General features: G+C 42.2%; 1 protein-coding gene across 3 annotated transcripts in view; it reads left to right on the top strand.

Moving 5' to 3' along the window:
• The window catches only part of ezh2 (enhancer of zeste 2 polycomb repressive complex 2 subunit), a 178242-nt gene extending 159333 nt beyond the window's left edge, over window positions 1–18909 (top strand). For all 3 annotated transcript variants that reach the window (XM_039753308.1, XM_039753306.1, XM_039753307.1), the window contains one exon: window positions 18569–18909. In XM_039753308.1, the coding sequence (XP_039609242.1) occupies window positions 18569–18629 (61 nt within the window). In that variant the 3' untranslated portion in view covers window positions 18630–18909. The remainder of the gene's footprint in view (window positions 1–18568) is intronic.
• Window positions 18910–20914: the final 2005 nt, after the last annotated feature.

Genomic DNA, 20914 nt, shown 5'->3' with positions numbered 1-20914 from the left:
GAGATAACCTGCATATTTTGCAAGTAAACTCCTCATTTTTTGCTGTTCTTTTTCATACCCTAAAACGAATGGTAAGTAGGACAAGGCACGTAATCCTTTTAGTGATGAGTTACAAATGTATTGAAATTCAAATACAAATTAAGTAAGGGAGTAACACAACTGATAGCTTCAGTTTCCAAAGTATTTGAAGACCTTAATCTTAGAACATATTACTTTTTTTGAGGCTGTCAAAAAACAGCTTATGCAAGGATATATAAGCATGACTGGCAGGTCTCCTGGGACCTGACGCAACAGCATCGACTCCATCCGAGAGCGAAAGTGGGAGTGAAAATTCAAGTTAGTCAGTCCAGGCGACCTTGTCAACTGCAGACGGTTCATTGGAACTGAAAAAGACCTTACTTTCCGCGCTGCCAGCTACCCATCACAAGCCAGCAGCATCAACTCCAACTGGGCTTGCTACTCTACTTGTGGAGCACAGAGAAGACTGAAACTAACAATCACTGCGTTAATCGCCACAATAATTACCATATTCAGGGAGGACATAAATGAGATAAAGAGCAATATAAAGAAGAATACAAAGGATATAAAGAAAGATATAAAGGACATAAACATGACAAATGATAAGCTGTTTCAGGATATTAAAGACTTGGAGAAATATTCTAAGTAATCACTTTGAGGCAACCTTTAAAGCTATGCTAGAAAAAACTAGAGGAAAATGCAAGTAAGGCTAAAAATAAATTTAGAGCACTTGATGCTTAAAGACGTTAAGTGTTCATAACATGTATTGAAATAGTCGAACAAATGGCTTCTGCTGCTGCTGAAAAAAGCAAAGGCTAATAAATCTGAAAGAAAAGTGCTTGGAGACAGATTAGCTGTGCTGGAAGACGAATATATAGAAGAATATCAGAATTGAAGGTCTCCCAGAAAATTGTGAAATCCTAATCCCAGTGAAATTCATCACTGAATTGTTTTTTCAAATAATTGGAGAGGACTTCAAATCAAACACCAGGATATCAGCAGCTTACCACATACTTGGATTCAAGCCTCAAAACCTAGAGGCTTCATTGTAAGCTTCAATGAATTACAATCAAAGATGAATCTGATGTCACTTCTCAGACTGAAACAAGACATTATATTTGAAAATAACCGTATTCGCATTTTCCCTGATTTTTTTTCCATCTTCAACAGCTGCTAAACATGGTACATTTTACAACATTAAATCGCGTTTACGCAAAGTCAAAATCAGATACAGCCTTATTTATCCTGCTAAATTCAGAGTGGATATTCAAGGCAAGTTTTACATTTTTGCTTTTCAGTTGAAGCAGAAAAAGAGCTTAAAAAAAAAAAACTGATCCCGATACTTTATGAAATGATTATGAATCACACACACACTGTTGGCAAGGCAGAGAAGACTTTACTTGCAATTTGGCCTATTTGCAGTAAGACTTACACCTTAATTATACATTTTATTTTTGATATATTTATTTCCTTTCCAGCTAATTTAACATTTGAATTAGAATTAGAATTGTATATGTATAGGTGTGTGTATTCATGCTTGTGTGTATGTATGTATGTATGTATGTATATATATATATATATATATATATATATATATATATATATATATATATATATATATATATATATATAGTAAAAGATTCAACAAAGACAGGCATAAAGGTTTGGGGTTTTCCGGCCCCGTATATTGTAGACGCTCCACAATAAATCAAAAAAACTCAGGTCAAATGCCATAAACTAAACAGTTCATAAGCACGATGCCATACTAGGCGTCGGCGGCCATTTTTATAAGGGAGAAGCCGGAAGTGGAGGAATGCTGAGAAGGAACCGTGAGGGATGATGGGACTGCTGACGTCATGGAAGATGGCGGAGGAAGGGCGGAAGTAAGCGTACTGCGGGCAAAAGTCATGGCGGAGCGTCTTTGGTTCTGGAAAACAAAGAAGGTTAGTACCCCGCCACTCCCAACCGGCAAGCGTCCTTCGATGTGATTTATGATCCTTCCGCGGCCTCCTAGTCGCGCATGCGTGACACGACCCCCCAACCCTTGGCCCGAGACTGTCAGGACGGGCGGACCATACCGATAGGTCGTGGATACGCTAGAGGGTATCGGCGTTGGCCTGAAGGCCGCCGCGGCGATAAGTGACCGTGAACTTATATGGTTGCAAATCCAGAAACCACCTGGTGACTCGCGGGTTCGACTCTTTATGAAGGGACATCCACTGAAGCGCAGCGTGATCAGTCACCAGAGTGAATTCGCGACCCAACAGGTAGTACTGGAGATAAGTCACGGCCCACTTAATGGCCAGGGCTTCCCTCTCCACCGCCGCATACCGGGTCTCCCGATCCAGCAGTTTCCGGCTCAGGTACATCACGGGGTGTCCAACACCATCGGTGCTTTGGTGCAACACGGCGCCCAGGCCTGTGTCCGAAGCATCGGTCTGGAGGACAAAAGGCAACCCAAAATCAGGGGTCTGTAGTACAGGTGCCGACGTTAGGGCCTTTTTCAAGTCACTGAATGCGTGCTCCGCCTTGTCGTTCCATACCACTTGTAAGGGAGTACCCTTCTTTGTCAAATTAGTCAAGGGTGCTGCCCTTTCGGAGAAACGGGGCACGAACCGGTGGTAGTACCCTGCTAACCCCAAGAAAGCTTGCACCTGTCTCTTGGTACTCGGGCGGGGCCATTCTAAGATGTCTTTAACTTTGGAACATTGGGGCCTCACCTGTCCTCATACCACAAGGTAGCCTAAATACTTGGCCTCATTTAAGCCAAAAAAACATTTACGGGGATTGATACAGAGACCGGCTTTAGCCAGTGTCGCGAAGACAGCCGAAACCAGCAGTAGATGCTCCTCCCAGGTGCCGGAATAGATGACGACGTCATCCAGGTAGGCGGCACTATAGGACTGGTGGGGTTTCAACACTCTATCCACCAGACGCTGAAAAGTCGTTGGGGCCCCGCGCAGCCCGAATGGGAGGACCTTGTCCACTAGGGGTGCTAAAGGCCGTCTTCTCTTTTGCAGATGCCGTTAAGGGAATTTGCCAATACCCTTTCGTCATATCAAGAGTAGTCAAGTATCTGGCCGCACCCAGCCGCTCGAGTAGTTCGTCGATGTGGGGCATTGGGTAGGCGTCGAACTTGGAGACCTGGTTTAGACGTCTGAAGTCATTACAAAATCTCCAGGAGCCGTCGGGCTTGGAAACGAGGACGATAGGACTGGACCAGGGACTATGGCTTTCCTCTATAATGTCCATATCCAGCATGCGCTGCACCTCCAGTTCCACTTCGGCGCATTTTGCCTCCGGGAGTCTATAGGGCCTCTCCCGGACGATCATTCTTGGGTCCGTGACTATATCGTGCGCAATCAGGGAGGTCCGGCCTGGCGACTCGCTCACTACTTCAGGGATGGCATGAATAGCCTGGGTTATCTCACACCGTTGTAAGGGTGTCAGTTCCTCGCCGAGGTTAAGGGCGGACGCCCCAGCGAATAAAGAGAGGGACCTACCGGAGTTGGTTCTTCCACGGTTTCAACAAATTAACGTGATAGATCCTCTCGCTCGGTCGACGATTAGGTTGGAGGACCAAATAGTCGACGAGCCCTTTCCTTTCCTTAACCTCATACGGGCCCTGCCAATGAGCCAGCAGTTTAGAGTGGGAGGTAGGGACAAGCACCATCACTCGATCCCCCGGGCGGAACTCCCGGAGGACGGAGTTGCGGTTGTAACACCGGGCCTGCGCTGCCTGCGCACGAGTCACGTGGTTTTTGAGGATAGGCCTGATTTTAGCGAGCCTGTCGCGCAGTTGCGCAACATACTCCAATATATTAGAGGAGGGAAGGGCCTCAGCCTCCCAGCCCTCTTTTACAACAACAACAACATTTATTTATATAGCACATTTTCATACAAACAGTAGCTCAAAGTGCTTTACATAATAAAGAATAGAAAAATAAAAGACACAATAAGAAAACAAAATGAATCAACATTAATTAACATCGAATAAGAGTAAGGTTCAATGGCCAGGGGGGACAGAAAAAACAAAAAAAACTCCAGACGGCTGGAGAAAAAATAAAATCTGTAGGGATTCCAGACCATGAGACCGCCCAGTCCCCACTGGGCATTCTACCTAACATAAATGAAACAGTCCTCTTTGGATTTAGGGTTCTCACGGAAGGGCTTGATGATGATGATGGTCACGTAGACTTCTGCCTTTAAATCCATCCATCGTTGTTGGAGCATCATGAAGCTTTGAGTAGGTGTGCCACCACCACAAAGAAATCGGAAAAAGAAACAGAAAAGAGAGTAGGGGTCAGTACGGATTTTAAAGCCACCATGAGTAGTTATTATAAGAAAATTGAACATACAGAGTATCAGGATTAAGTTAAATTAAATTAAATTAAATTGAAGTTATAGAAAGGCCATGTTAAAGTAATATATACGTCCAAAAGTCCCAGCGGTTGTCGCCCATATAATAGCTCAAAGGGGGAGAACCCTGTAGAGGCCTGGGGTACCTCCCGGTAGGCAAAAAGCACTAGCGGTAGGAGCTGGTCCCAATTCCTGCCATCGGCGCTGACTACCTTGCGGAGCATCTGTTTAAGCGTCTGATTAAAGCTCTCTACCAGCCCGTCTGTTTGGGGATGGTAGACAGACGTCTTCAGGTGCTTTATCCGGAGTAATCTGGCAACCTCCCTGAACGTATCCGAGGTGAAGGGAGTACCCTGGTCGGTGAGGACTTCCTTGGGGATCCCCACTCTAGAAAACAAAAGGACCAATTCCCGCGATATTTTTTGTTAGCGGAGCGCAAGGGAACCGCCTCTGGGTACCGGGTAGCGTTGTCCACCATGACCAATATGTATTTGTGACCACGGGTCGAGGGTTCTAGGGGGCCTACTAGGTTGACCCCTATTCTGTCAAACGGAATGTCTATTAGGGGAATAGGGACGAGAGGAGCGCGATCCCTCCTGGGAATCTGGCAGTCTGGGCAGGACTGACAGAAGCGCCGGACCTCCTCGTTGATCCCGGGCCAGTAAAAGCAGAGCTTGATCCTCTCCAGTGTTTTTTTGGCCCCGAGATGGGCGCCTAGGAGGTGGGCATATGCTAGTTCACAGACCTCCCGCCGGAAAGTACGCGGCACTAGCAGCAACTTCCGCACCTCACCCTCGTGGGCTGCTACCCGATACAACAGATTGTTTTCCAGCACAAAAAAGGGCTCGCGTGGCATGGAACCGTCAGCTTGTGAGCTGCCTGGCAGAACGATCGCATTCCGGGCAAACCGCAGGGAATCGTCATTCCACTGCTCCCTTTTGAATGAGGCAGGCATGGACCGAAATTGATGGTCCAACTGGCTCAGAGAGTCTGGCGAGCGAGTCGGCGGAAGTGTCCTCTGGCTTGTTCCTTCCCCGGCGGATACTTCCAGGTCGGAGTCCGTCGCTGGAGAAACCTCCCCCGACGTGCCTGCCCCATTTTGGCTTGTCCCAGAGCATGGCGTGGAGACCGCGGGAGGGGCGCCTCGTCCCCTCATAGCAAGACCTAGAGAGGCTCCGGAAGCGGTGTTCGTCTTACCGCAATTCTTTTGCGACCAGTCTTGTCCCAAAATTACCGGATAGGGGGGTTCAGGCAACACCGCAACCATCTGATTGGAAACCCACCCCTTCCAGGTACTGTAGCACCGGGCGGAACGGTAAGACCTGGTCTCTCCGTGCACACGTGACCCGCAAATGCTGCGTAAGCCACTGTCGCGGTAAAACGTAACATCGAGCAACAATGGTAATGTTACTGCCGGAGTCTAATAAAGCTACCACCGAGTTCCCGTTTAACAACACCACTCCAGTGTTTGGACTAGCCAGTGGGTGCGGCGGAGTACAATACCTTTCCGTGGAGGCCCAGGTGCAGTCCATTAGCTCCGTTGCAGTGTTGAGGGGGCAGGTTGGCAGTAGGTGGCCGGTCTCCCCACACTTGTAACAGCACAGAGAGGCCGGCTTCTCTTTGGTCTTTGGTGGCGCTTCCACAGCGCGTCGAGAGGGCTCGGGGTGGGCCGCCGTCCCTGTCGGTTCCCACGCGCTTGCCTTTCTGACCCCCCAGCTTAGTAGGCCGCGACTTGACGCTCCAGGACCTCTAAGAGGCCGGCCATATCCTTATAAGGGATATGGGCCTTCGTTTGCTCCAACTCCTGGTTGGTAGCAGCCTGGGCTTGCTGCAGGCCGACGATCTGGGCATTCATCCCCTGTAGCACCGTGTTCAGATCCCGTCCTTCAGTCATTTTCCACGGACGTTTATCCTGCCGACTATGCCAATGTAAAAGATTCAACAAAGACAGGCATAAAGGTTTGGGGTTTTCCGGCCCCGTATATTGTAGACGCTCCACAATAAATCAAAAAAAACTAAGGTCAAATGCCATAAACTAAACAGTTCATAAGCGCGATGCCATACTAGGCGTCGGCGGCCATTTTTATAAGGGAGGAGCCGGAAGTGGAGGAATGCTGGGAAGGAACCGTGAGGCATGATGGGACTGCTGACGTCATGGAAGATAGCGGAGGAAGGGCGGAAGTAAGCGCACTGCGGGCAAGAGTCATGGCGGAGCGTCTTTGGTTCTGGAAAACAAAGGTTAGTACCCGCCACTCCCAAACGGCAAACGTCCTTCGATGTGATTTATGATCCTTCCGCGGCCTCCTAGTCGCGCATGCGTGACACGACCCCCCCTTTCCCCAAACCCACCCTTAGCCTGAGACTGTCAGGACGGGCGGACCGTACCGAGAGGTCGTGGATACGCGAGAGGGCATCGGCGTTGGCCTGAAGGCCGCCGCGGCGATAAGTGACCGTGAACTTATATGGTTGCAAATCCAGAAACCACCTGGTGGTGCCCTGGCCTCCTAGTGGCGCATGCGTGACAATATATATATATATATATATATATATGTATATGTGTGTGTATGTATATTTATGTATGTGTATATATATATATATATATATATATATATATATATATATATATGTATATATATATATATATATATATGTGTATATGTATACAGTGGAACCTCGGTTCACGACCATAATTAGTTCCAGAACTTTGGTCGTAAACCGAGTTGGTCGTGAACCGAAGCAGTTTCCCTCATAGGATTGTATGTAAATACAATTAATCCGTTCAGACCGTACAAACTGTATGTAAATATGTAAAAATATGTAAAGATTAAGCACAAATATAGTTAATTACACCATAGAATCCACAGTGTAATAGTAAACTAATGTAAAAACATTGAATAACACTGACACAAAACACCCAGGCTCCCTGATCAGCTACACGAGCTGGCTCGCTTGCGCTCTCTCTCTGTAGCACACACACCACCAAAGTCCCTCCCTACCTCAGCTACAGGAGCAGGCTGGCTCACACGCTCTCTCTCTGTGTAGCGCGAGCGCACAAACACACACACACCTATCCGTCCCCCCAATCCCTTCCCTGTCAGCTGCCCGCGCTCTCTAATCTCTCTGTAGCACGAGCTCGCGCAGCATTTTTTTTTAAATGAGTTTTAAGCACAGCAGAAAAAAAATCCGAAGCGCTTGCAAAAACCAACTCACAAGCAAACAAAAAAGTAAGATTGCAGGAGATCACGCTATTAAACCTAAAGCCTGATCGCTGTAAACAATGTTTTTAAAATTAGTTTTAAGCACAGCAGAAAAAAAAACATTGCACAAATCCGAACTTCATTTAAAAACCAACTCACAAGCAACCAAAAAAGTAACATTGCAACAAATCACACGATGAAGTCCTCCATGTAAACAATTTTTAATGAGTTTTAAGCACAAGGAAAAAGCGAATATTTGAAAAAAGAGAAATGTAACATCGCACCTAATAGCGCTATGAAAAACTCCATCTGTAAACCTTTCATGAGTTTTAAGCACAAGGAAAAAAGCGATCATTTGAAAAAAGAGAAAAATAACATTGCAACAAATCGCATTATGAACTAAAAAATTTACTTTTGAAAAATCCGTAATATAAAAACCACCAAGAAAACTAACCTTGCATGAAACGAGTTCTGGCATGAAGTGTTTTCCTTCAGGTGTTTTCTCTCTTGTGATTTCTTGGGTTTCTGGTGCTTTTAGCTGTTTAGCTGGTGGGAGTGAAAGCCTCATGCGGCCATTCCAAAAGAAAGTTCTTGTGACCCTCCACATTACTGGCAGTCTGGCTTTGTTTACATTATGCTGCTTGAAAGCACGAGGGTTCTCCGATTGGTAAATGAGTAAACTGGTAAACAGTTTTTCCACCTTTTGTAATTTCTTTCTTTACTTCGATTTCAATTTTCTTCAAAACTTTCTTCTGACCACTCTCCACTTGCTTAGAAGCCATAGTTAACTGCAAAAGCATACGAAATACTGTAGAGCACAAAGAGAGTGCATGTCTTATTGAAAACAATGAACAAGGAGCGGCTTTGCTTAAATGAAAAAGCATGGCAGCTCTCTTTCTCTCTCAGGCTGCCTGTGGGGGGAGGGGGATGGTTTCGCTTGCACTACAGCCTACAGATAGGCAGGCAAACACGTGCAGCAATCTCCTCCTCCCCCTTCCCAGCAGGCACGTGCTCGCTCGCTCTTGATCTCTCGCTCTCGCTCTCTATCTCTCTCTCAGCTGAGGAGGCAAGGGAAACTGGCTTGTTCAGCAAACACGTTAATCAATCTTCTCCTCCCCCTCCCTAACAGACACGTGCTCGCTCGCTCTTGCTCTCTCTCTCTCTCTCTCTCTCTTTCAGCTCAGCTCAGACAGGCAAGGGAAACTGGCTTGTTCAGATACCGAGTGTGTGGTTGTGAACCGAGGCAAAAGTTTGGCGATCTTTTTGGTTGTGAGCCGAGTTGTGCGTGAACCGAGGTTCCACTGTAAATATATATATATATATATATATATATATATATATATATATATATATAATATATCCTGCTCAAAAAATTAAAGGAACACTTTTTAATCAGAGTATAGCCTCAAGTCAATGAAACCTCTGGGATATTGATCTGTTCAGTTAAGTATCAGAGGGGGTGGTTAATCAGTTTCAGCTGCTTTGGTGTTAATGAAATTAACAGATGCACTAGAGGGGCAACAATGAGACAACCCGTAAAACAGGAATGGTTTAACAGGTGGAGGCCACTGGCATTTTTCCCTCCTCGTCTCTTCTGATTGTTCTTTCAATAGTTTTGCATTTGGCTACGGTCTGTGTCCCTACTGTTAGCATGTTGCGATACCTGGACCCTACAGAGGTTGCACAGGTAGTCCAACTTCTCCAGGATGGCACATCCATACATACCTTTGCAAGAAAGTTTGCTGTGTCGCCCAGCACAGTCCCAAGGGCATGGAGAAGATTCCAGGAGACAGGCAGTTACTCTAGGAGATCTCGACAGGGCCGTAGAAGGTCCTTAACCCATCAGCAGGACCGGTATCTGCTCCTTTGGGCAAGGAGGAACAGGATGAGCACTGCCAGAGCCCTACAAAATGACCTCCAGCAGGCCACTAGTGTGAATGTTTCTGACCAAACAATCAGAAACAGACTTCATGAGGATAGCCAGAGGGTACAACGTCCTCTAGTTGGCCCTGTGCTCACTGCCCGGCACCATGGAGCTCGATTGGCATTTGCAATAGAATACCAGAATTGGCAGGTCCACCACTGGCGCCCTGTGCTTTTCACAGGTGAGAGCAGGTTCACCCTGAGCACATGTGACAGATGTGAAAGGGTCTGGAGGAGCCATAGAGAACATTATGCTGCCTGTTACATCGTTCAGCATGAGCGGTTTGGTGGTGGGTCAGTGATGGTCTTGGGAAGACATATCCATGGAGGACACACAGACCTCTACAGTCTAGACAACAGCACCTTGACTCCCATTAGGCATTGGGATGAAATCCTTGAACCCATTGTCAGACCTTATGTTGGTGCAGTGGGTCCTGGGTTCCCCTGGCCTCATCTGGTGAATGTATGCAGGTAGTTCCTGGAGGATGAAGGAATTGATACCATTGACTGGCCCCCACGCTCACCTGACCTAAATCCAATAGAACACCTCTGGGACATTATGTTTTGGTCCATCTGACCCTGCCAGGTTGCGCCTCAGACTGTCCAGGAGCTCAGTGATGCCCTTGATCCAGATCTGAGAGGAGATCCCCCAGGCCCCCATGCTCGTCTCATTAGGAGCATTTCCAGACGTTGTCAGGCATGTATACAAGCACATGGGTGGCATACAGACTTACTGAGTAAGATTTTGAGTTGCTGCAGTGAAATATCGGCAAAGTGGACTAGCCTGCCGCATCATTTTTTCACTTTGATTTCTGGGGTGTCTTTGAATTCCGCCCCTTTGTAAGTTCATAATTTTCATTTCCATCAAATAATGAGGCATCCTTTTGTTCCTAACACATTACCCAGTTAACATCAGTATAGATTTCCAGCATGATTTTATTTCCCCATTGAGATCTGATGTGTTTTCAATGTTCCTTTAATTTTTTTTGAGCATTTTATATATTTGCATATATATGAGTGTATGTGTTTATATACAGGTGCATCTCAATAAATTAGAATATCATTGAACTCAATTCAAAAAGTGCAACTCGTGTATTATATAGATTCATTACACACAGAGTGATATATTTCAAGCTTTTATTTCTTTTCATTTTGCTGATTATGACCTACAGGTAATGAAAACTCAAAATTCAGTATCTCAGAAAATCAGAATATTACATAAAACCAGTGTGGGCAGATTCCATGTCCTGGTGGAAAATTAAATTAGCAACTCCATAAAGCTTGTTTGCAGAGGGAAGCATGAAGTGCTCTAAAATTTCATGGTAGACGGCCGTGCTGACTTTGGACTTGATAAAACACAGTCGACTAACACCAGCAGATGACATGTCAGATTCACTTTCAGATTAAAGTAATTTTTGCATTTCATTTAGAAATAAAGGTCCCCGAGTCTGGAGGAATAGTGGAGAGGCACAGGAATCCAAGTTGCCTGCAGTCCATTGTGAAGTTTCCACAGTTAGTGATGAACCGGCGAGCCATGTCATCTGCCGGTGTTGGTCCACTGTGTTTTATCAAGTCCAACATCAGCGCAACCATCTACCAGGAAATTTTAGAGCAGTTCATGCTTCCCCTCTGCTGACAAGCTTTATAGAGATGGTGATTTCATTTTCCAGCAGAACTGCCACTGCCAAAAGTACCAATACCTGGTTTAATGATCATGGTATCACTATGCTTGATTGGTCAGCAAACTTGCCTGACTTAAACTCCATAGTGTCTAGAATTGTATAGGGTAATTAATATATCGTTATTTAGAACACATGCATTTCTTGTGTGTTCTGTGTCTCCAACGATCTATGTAAATAAAGAATGACAGGAAATGGGAGAAATGTAAGAAAACAGAAACCTTTTTCATGTTATAGTACTAATCACATAATTTTGACATGAAGCGTATAATGTGTGAAGACTTAAGTCCAGATATCAAATAAACACTTTCACAAAAGATACATGTATAACAAAACACGTGTGCTTTTACTCAAGAATATAACCAAAGAAAAAGAAATCGGGTTAGGATACGACACTGACAAGACCGCTTGGGTGGTGCAAAGATAAGAACTGTTGACTTATAATCAAGAGGGTGCATGTTCGATTATGGCCACTTCCCAGAATTACCATTCTGAGTGCTGAGCTGCTCTTATTGTTACTATTATACAATAAAAACTTACGTTTGATTGGAGTCTGTAACAACCGGTGTAAATTTATAGTACTTGTAAAGGTTAGCGTTTTTATTATATTCAGTTTTATATCTTGTAAATTATATTCACACTCCCCCTGATCCGACACTGCTGTTTTCCAATAAAGACATGCTGTAAAAGAGGTGAACTCAGATGAGGATGAAAGCTCTACATCGGAGAAAGAACAGATGCCCTCCCTGCAAGAAACGTCCACTCACACATAAGAACAACTCAGTTGTATGAGGCATAAAGGCAAAAGATAGCAAGCACCATTTGGATGCAACCACAGGTTGGCTGTCATCCTGCCAGTCAATCTGCCACATGCATGTCTTTCAACGAAACAGCATGGCTTACAGAGCTTGCCAAGGTATCATGCAAAGTTCCATTTGTGATTGTTTCTTGATGTTCTTCATATGAAACACATTTATATGTTACATATATAAATGCCACATCGAATGTTGTTTACCTATATTTACTTACTTATCTTCCTACAGAGTAAAGTCATAAGTAGACTGCAGAGCTTCCTGTGCTTGAACGAAATGGGCATACTGACAAAGTACATATGCAATACCACTCCTTATTCGGGAAATGATCAGTTACAAAAAGTGCGACTGCAGCTTCCACTTGCAGCTATAGACACCTCAGTATCCGAGCGAGTCTCCATTTTAGTGATAGCTCTGGCAGTGCCATGCTGGCACTTCAGTTATGTGAGCAATGGTACGAGAATGCAGTCAGACTTCTTTTTTTTGGCACATACACAAAACTAGTGTGGAGAGCCGCTCGCGTATTGAAGAGTCTATAGCTACAGGAGGAAGCTGTCATCGCAGTTTTCGTAAGTGATCTTTTCCACAATAAGGTGTGGGATTGCACATGTACAGTCGTGGCCAGCAGTTTTGAAAATGGCACATGTATTGGTTTTCACAAAGTTTTCCTGCTTTAGTGTGTTTAGATTTTTTTGGTCAGATGTTGCCATGGTATACTGAAGTATAATTAGAAGCATTTCATAAGTTTCAAAGACTTTTATTAACAATTACATTACGTTTATGAAAAGAATCAATGTTTAAAGTGTTGGCCCTTGTTTTTCAAAACCTCTGCAATTCAGCCCGGCATGCTGTCAATCAACTTATGGGCCAAATCCTGACTGGTGGCAGCCTATTCTTGGATAATCAATGCTTGGAGTTTATCACAATTTGTGGGTTTTTGTTTTTCCACCCACCTCTTGAGGATTGACCAGAAGTTCTTAATGGGATTAAGGTCTAGGGAGTTTTTTGGCCATGGACCCAAAATTTCAATATGTTGTTCCCTGTGCCACTTAGTTTTCACTTTTGCCTTATGACACAGTGCTCCATCAACCTGGAAAAGGCATTGTTCGTCACCAAACTGTTCTTGGATGGTTGGGAGAAGTTTGCTTTCAGAGGATATTTTGTTACCATTCTTTATTCATGGCTCGGGATCAGGGCATCACTGGTGCAGAGCTTGCTCAGGAATGGCAGCAGGCAGGTGTGAGTGCATCTGCACACACGGTGAGGCGAAGACTTTTGGAGGATGGCCTGGTGTCAGTAAGGACAGCAAAGTAGCCACTTCTTTCCAAGATGAACATCAGGGACAGATTGATATTCTGCAAAAGGTACCGGAATTGGACTGCTGAAGACTGAGGTAAAATCATTTTCTCTCATGAATCCCATTTCCAATTGTTTGGAGTATCCGGAAAGAAGATGGTCCTGAAAAGAAAAGGTGAGCGCTACCATCAGTCCTGTGTCATGCCAAAAGTTAAAGCATCCTGAGACCATTCATGTGTGGGTTTGCTTCTCAGCCAAGTGAGTGGGCTCACTCACAATTTTGCCTAAGAACATACCCATGACACAAAATGGTACCAAACATCCTCTGAGAGCAAAGGAAACTCCCCAGACCTTAATCCCATTGAGAACTTGTGGTCAATCCTGAAGAGGTGGGTGGACAAACAAAAACCCACAAATTCTGACAAGCTCCAGGAATTGATTATGCAAGAATGGGCTTCCATCACTCAGGATTTGGTCCAGAAGTTGATTGACAGCAGGCTGGGTGAAATGCAGAGGTCTTGATAAAGGAGGGCTAACACTGCAAATATTGACCCTTTGCATAAAGTTAATGTAATTGTCAATAAAAGCCTATGAAACTTATTAAATGCTTATAATTATGCTTCAGTATGGTTCACCGACAAAAGCGCGATACATATGCTCGCCGACAAAATTGCCATGACAAAATCGCGAGAGAGGCCAAAAGAGTGGGACACGTACATGCGCATTATGTACACATTATGTGCTAGGTTATAACTGTTATAACTGCTAATGGCATGCCGCGAACAAATAACTCAGACGAGAGTTGGCATAACGCGTCGTATACAAAGCGGAATTACCAGCAGTCAGGCAGCCAACAAGTCTAAATACACTCAACTATCAAGACGTCTTGCTGCAATTCTTCCTACATATGCAGGGCGTGATCTTAAGGACTATCTGCATGCCGTGCTGATGACATGCTGCGTCTCATAATATTGACTTCTAAAATAAACATTATTATATATGCTTTAAACCAGTAATTCATATTTAATGAAACTTTCGCGATTTTGTCTGCGCAATTTTGACGCCACGTTTTAATCGGCGCTATTTTGTCGGCACTCCTATGTCTATCGCGCAAATGTCAGGTCACACTTCAGTATACCATAGAAACATCTGACTAAAAGATCTAAAAACACTGAAACAGTAAACTTTGTGAAAAACAATACTTGTGTCATTCTCAAAACCTTTGCCCATGACTTGACTTTGTCAGCATGCCCATGTTGATCAAACACAGGAAGCTCTGCAGTCTACTTGTTACTTTATGCTATAGGTAGATTAGTAAATAAATATAGGTAAATGACTTTCGATATGGCGTTTATATAAGTAATGTATAAATGTTTTTTATACAAAGACCATCAAGAGACATAATCGCAAATGGAACTTTACATGATACCTTGGCGAGCTCTGTAAGCCCTGCTGTTTCATTGAAGGACATGCGTGTGGCAGACTGACTGGCAGGATGATGCCCAACATCTTTCTGCCTCCAAATGATGCCATCTTTTACCTTTACGCCTGGTGCAGTTGTGGTGTTCTTATGTGTGAGTGGACATTTCTTGAGGGGAGGGCTTCTGGTCTCTTTTGGTTGCAAACATTTTGGACTGGCCACATATTCCACTCCAGCTATACAAAGAAAACTCGAGGTGTGGGAATCTTAATTGACAGAACATTATCAGATTTAGTATCAGATCCTGAAGGGCAATCTGTGATGGTTATGGGTAATATGTTTAATTGTAAAGTAATGTTGATAAATATCTATGCACCCAATGTGGATGATATTGATTTCATTTAAAACATATGTGTATCCATTCCTAACTTGAACACTCATAAAATTATAATGGCTGGATATTTTAATTGTGTTTTAAATCCAGACCTTGATAGGTCTTAAGCTACAGGGGTGATAACATCTAAAACTGCAAAAATAATTAGTTTTTAATTGAGCATAACTTATCAGACCCATGAATATTTCTAAATTCACACTTAAGAGCATATTCCTTCTTCTCACCAGTACATCATTGTTACTCAGTAACTGATTATTTCGTTATAGATAACATTTTCTTGCGCGTACTCAAATATTGCAAATACAACAGTATTGTTATCTCCGACCATGCCTCTCTGATCATGGCACTCACAACACTGTGCCCCACATACTTCTCTCGCAGCTGGCCTCGTAACCCCTTGTCATAAGCTGACGAGAACTGTACAGAATGTACTGTATATCCAAGCACATTAATTTTTTTAGAGACAAATGCATTCTCTGAGGTTTCTGCAGGAATACTCTGGGAAACTCTGAAGGTTTTTTTTTAAGAGGACAGATTATTTCATATCTTTTCCACAAAAATAAATCAGAAGCTGAGAAGGCATCAGAATTGATAGGTCTCCAAATGAGGAACTTTTTAGGAAAAGACAGGCTTTGCAATCAGAACTCAACCTCTGGGCAACAAAAGAAACAGAACAACTCATTTTTAAATTGTGACATCATCACTATGAACACGGAGAGAAGGCTAACGAGATGTTAGCGCAACAAATCCATAAGCAAGAAGTTCGCATTGCAATATCAGTAATCACCTACATAGATGGAAATAGAATCATTGGCCATAAAAAATATAAGGCATACATTTAGAGACTACAACAAGTCCTTATATTCTACTCAGTTTAAAGAACACAAGACACACTCTAATGTGCTTTTTGATACATTACAGAAACCACAGCTAAATACTCTTAAGTGCAGTGGAATTGGGTAAACTTCTGACATTATCAGAATTGCTAGATGCTATAAACTCACTTCAGAGTTGGAAAGCAGCAGGTCCTGATGGCTACCCTGCTGAATTTTATAAATAAATTTGTTAAGTTAGCTCCACTCTTATTAGCAACATTTATAGAAGCCAGAGACACAAAAAAAATTCTACCTCAAACTTTTCACCTAAGAGAAATAAGGACTTATTACAATGTACATCATACACACCAATCTCACTTCTGAATAATGATGTTAAGATACTCTGCAAAGCCCTAGCTAGAAGGATTGAGAAAGTGCTTCCTTTAGTAATATCACAAGACCAAACCGGATTTATTAAAAGTATATCATTTGACTTCCAGTCTTCAACTCCTATTTAATGTAATATATTCACCAACAAAGTCTTAACACTCCGGAAATATTATCTTTGAATGCTTACAAAGCATTTGATATGGTTGAATCGGAATACCTTTTCACCACTTTGCATAAATTTGGGTTTGGCCCGAACATATGTGCATGTACTGCTAGTCCAGAAGCTTCAATTTGTATTAACATTATTTCAGACCACTTCAGACTAGAATATGGTACTAGACAAGGATGTGCATTGTCACCACTGCTATTTGAAATTGCCATTGAGCCATTGGCTGTTTACTTTTGAAATGCATCAGAGATAAAGGGGATTTTCAGAAAAAGACTTGAATAGAAAATATCACTATATGCAGATGATAATATACTGTATATGTTAGACCAGGCTTGTCAAACTCGCTACCATTGGTGGGCCACTTCGACTGCCATACGTGTGTCAGCGGGCCGCACTGTAACAAATACTATTATACAAAGTTCCTGTAGCTTTCTTTCCAATACTGAAAACTTTAAAAAATGTAACACTTAAAGTTTAAAGAAAAGCAATTTATTTCCAAACAGTCTCTGTACAACAGTGTACAATTAGAGTCTTAGCCTTTTAGCTAGGTCCTTATATTATTATATTATATTCATTGCTTATATAGAAGTCTTACAATGTGAGATCTATTTCTTTTGTCCCGACACTTGGCATCTCTTGTTAGTAACCAGTTATTCAATATCAGGCTTGAAATCTCTGCAGCTGCAACTTTTATGAGGGATGAAAGGTGCTCCACAGTAAGTCTTGAGTGATGTTGGGTTTTGGTAGCTTTCATTAGCGAAAACAATTGCTCTCAAAGGTAAGTGCTTCCGAACATAGACAGTACTGTCGATGCAAACTTACGGATCTGCACATATGAGGGTGGCAGGTAAGCATACAAGCCTGGCACACCAACTTCGTTGTATTTTGCCTTCAGAATAGAATCTAACTGCAGTTCAATCATTTCCATTTGAATATTCTCGGGTGCATTCTCAACATTGTAAGAGAACAGTGCAAAGTCCTTTTTGTGTGAACTGAAATCATGAAAACGCTCACTGAATTCATTGCTCAGTAGTTCAAATTGGAAAACAAATCCTCCAAAAATCAAAATTTAATTTACTAAGTTTACTTCAAAGTTTATATTGTAAAATAAGCCGATATGCAAAAAGCCACCTGACCTACACTAATTTTACAAAGTCGAAATCACAAAAATATGTTAATAAACAACTCACCAATTTCACTTCAGATCTTCAGCTGTAGTCTGCACTAACTGTTCATTACAATACTAGCACAAAATTACATAAAACTAGAGCAAAAAAACGTGAAAATATGCGAGCCATTACTACTCGTGATGGTCAGTTCTCCCCAGTGGCCAGTCTCAGCAGCCCATCCAGTAGTGTAACCTAGCAAGGGTGGCTCATGATAGTCTCATTACGGCAGAACGTTATAATGCTACATATAGCTTACTGCTCCGACTCTAGCAACATTAATAAATACAGAGTACTAATTAACAAGAAACAGAATGTTTTTCGGCCACATTGCCATCAGCTGTGTCGTTATTTTCTCTTTCTGTTTTATATCCAATATATATTGGCGTGGCGGCCCCTGGGATTTGGTGGCCCTGTGCAGGTGCACAGTTTGCACATACCTAAGGCCGCTGCTGCAGCAGCCTAGCACTTCAGTTGTGATGTTGCAGCTCATTAACTTTGGTCAAGGCTCATGGCTATACTAGCAGATGACGTTTCCGGTACCGTAATGCCATGGGAAAATGCTTTACTACTATAATCAATCAGTAGGTGGTAAATGATATCTTAAAAAACATATATTTAGAATTATAAGCCGAATACTGTTTTTAATGCAGTTGATTATGTTTAGCATAATTCTATATCTTAGTTCATGTATATTTTTTTTTGTTTGAGTTTTTACTGTATTATTTTGTAATTTTAAGATTCTCAGTTTACTATGCATTTGTACCTAAGCAGGGATACTAGAAACATAATCTTTGTGGACTTTAAATATTCTGCTTTTAATGCAGAATAGTATATAATAATCTGTGATTAGTCATTTTTTAAGAATTGTTTTCATTTTTTATGTTGTGCTTTTTTCAATGTAAACATTTTTTTTTTTCCTTTTTGTAGATATAGCCAAGCTGATGCTCTTAAATATGTTGGCATCGAACGAGAAATGGAGATTCCATGAATCCTTCTACCTCCTCTTGAACAATTGCCTTAACCTTTTCAGGAATTTTTAATGTAAAGTTGAATTCAGGAGTGCTAGCTGTAGCCTATGCTCATGTGATTGAGGAACAAAATGATGGAAAAATGAATTGAAAAATAAAACAATACTTGAGTATTTGCCGTGTAATTACAAATGTTTCCTTTACTGGTCAAAAACTTTGTGAAGTGTAAATATGCAGAGTACTTTTTTAATTACTCAATTTTGTATTATTTGAAACTCTCAGTAAAGTTTACTGTGGTCATCCATTGTCATTTCTTAATGGGGAAAAATTGTTTTTTTTTTAAGGTTTAAACATAAATAGTCAATTTTCATGCACGCACAAACCCAGGATAAGGTGAGTAACCCAGTTAAAAACTTTGGTTTACATGCAGTAGTTCACTTATGTTGTTCTCCTTTTGGAAAATTGTTCTGATGTCTTAAAAATGCTCTAAAAATAAATATTAAACCTTATCAACGGCCACTGTGAACCTGAAAAATAAGCACCTAGAAGAACAGTATATATTTGAAAAAATATCTGCTGCCTTGCCCTAAATAGGGAGCAAGCTGTATCCATATTACCAGTAAAAATGTAAAGAGCAAGAAAAATGCAAATGTCAACACCTTCTGTTAAGATTATTTTTCAGTATTCGACATTGTGATTGCATGTCAAGGTTATCAATTGTTTACTGATTTCTGTTATTACAGAGCATCAGTCTCTGATTACAAAAGCAGAGTGTAGTTGGCATGAAAATATAGGCATGAACTTTTAGATAAAAGATTTTATTGAAAAAGGAAATAACATGAGGAATTATGTTTTTTCATCCTGCATTATAAACTGGCCAAAGAGCTGATACCAATCTGTTTAGGAGCCACATACCAAAAGTAGTATTATGTTTGGCTTGCTGTGTAATACTTCTTTAGTTATGGAATAACTTATGTCAAAATAAGGAAATAGAGTGTATCTAGCAGGTGCCTCATGTTCCCTGGGAATGTGTTCTTTAAGGACTGTAGTCATACTGGAGACGATATATTGTTCACAGTAACCACAGCAGAGATATTAAGACAAGGGGATTATGGTACTAAGGATAATAATATATTTATCTTGCTTTTAAATGCTGCATTTACTGCTAATAATGAAACAACTGAGGAAGTCTATAAGACAGTACAATTGTCTTAAAATGTTTCAGTGGGGTCTATGATGATTCCATGTCCATTTTCAGGGGAGATGGAGGCATTGGCCAAGGCACAGATGGGCAGAAAATGTCTTGCATCTGTGCATAGGAAAGACTTCAGTTAGAGACTGAGCTACTGTATGTAGCTATTTATAACAACAAGAACAGCCTCTGCTAAAAACTGACCAATCAAATCAAAAACACCTGCTAACATTATCAACAGTATGCGGACTGTTTGGAAAACAAAATTGTTCACCACAAGTGAAGACATCCACAACAAAATACAAGCCATTGCAATGCCCACATTACAAAACCTAACAGCTGCCTTTTAAGCAGAATTTCATCAAACAGTCTGCATTCCATATGGAGAAGGGTTGCCTGTTCCACCAGTCATCAGCAGCTACACAAGGCTGCACTGACATTTGAGACACTGTTCATCAGCAGGCCTGAGTGGTCAAGAAGGAGCATAGAACCACACAAGCATCTCCATATATAGGCGCAGATCCACCATCAGCTCTGTAGGCAAGCATCAAGGATTTGAATGCAATATGTGTCACTACAGTTTGCTAATGTAGTGATCTAAAGAGAGGAGTGGCATGTACCCACCTTAGATGGTTGAATGCAAGATGTGCCTTGTGCATTTTGAATCTGTAGAGGCATGATGCCACATGATGGTGCTCCTGCCAGTAGAGAGTTGCTGAAGTCCAGATTTGTTAAGACCAAAACGTAGACCTGGAGCTATGCTCCATATTGTGTCAGTCTGAAGTTGCAGCTTTTGTACAGATTAAATCTGCACAACTGATAGACTGTAGCAACATGGTCTCTGCAGGACATCTGGTCATCAATCACCCGCCTAGAGGTTAAAAACCAACTTGGCAGGTGAATAGAGATGGGGTGGCAAATAGATGGATGAGCTGGGATAACAAAACGGTCCAGCTTTGCCATTCAGAGCTAAAGGTGGTCTTTCTTCATCAAGTCTGCAATATCAATGAGACATGCAGAGATACTAGCAGGTTCCACCATATGGTTCTCTGAAGGTAACGACCAGTGATATTTTCATAACGAAAACAAGAACTAGAAATAAAAAAAGTTTTT

Source organism: Polypterus senegalus, chromosome 5 (assembly GCF_016835505.1).
Source record: "Polypterus senegalus isolate Bchr_013 chromosome 5, ASM1683550v1, whole genome shotgun sequence".
Taxonomy (NCBI): Eukaryota; Metazoa; Chordata; class Cladistia; order Polypteriformes; family Polypteridae; genus Polypterus; species Polypterus senegalus.
Note: the sequence above shows the minus strand (reverse complement) of the source record. Positions and strands in the feature narration are given on the sequence as shown.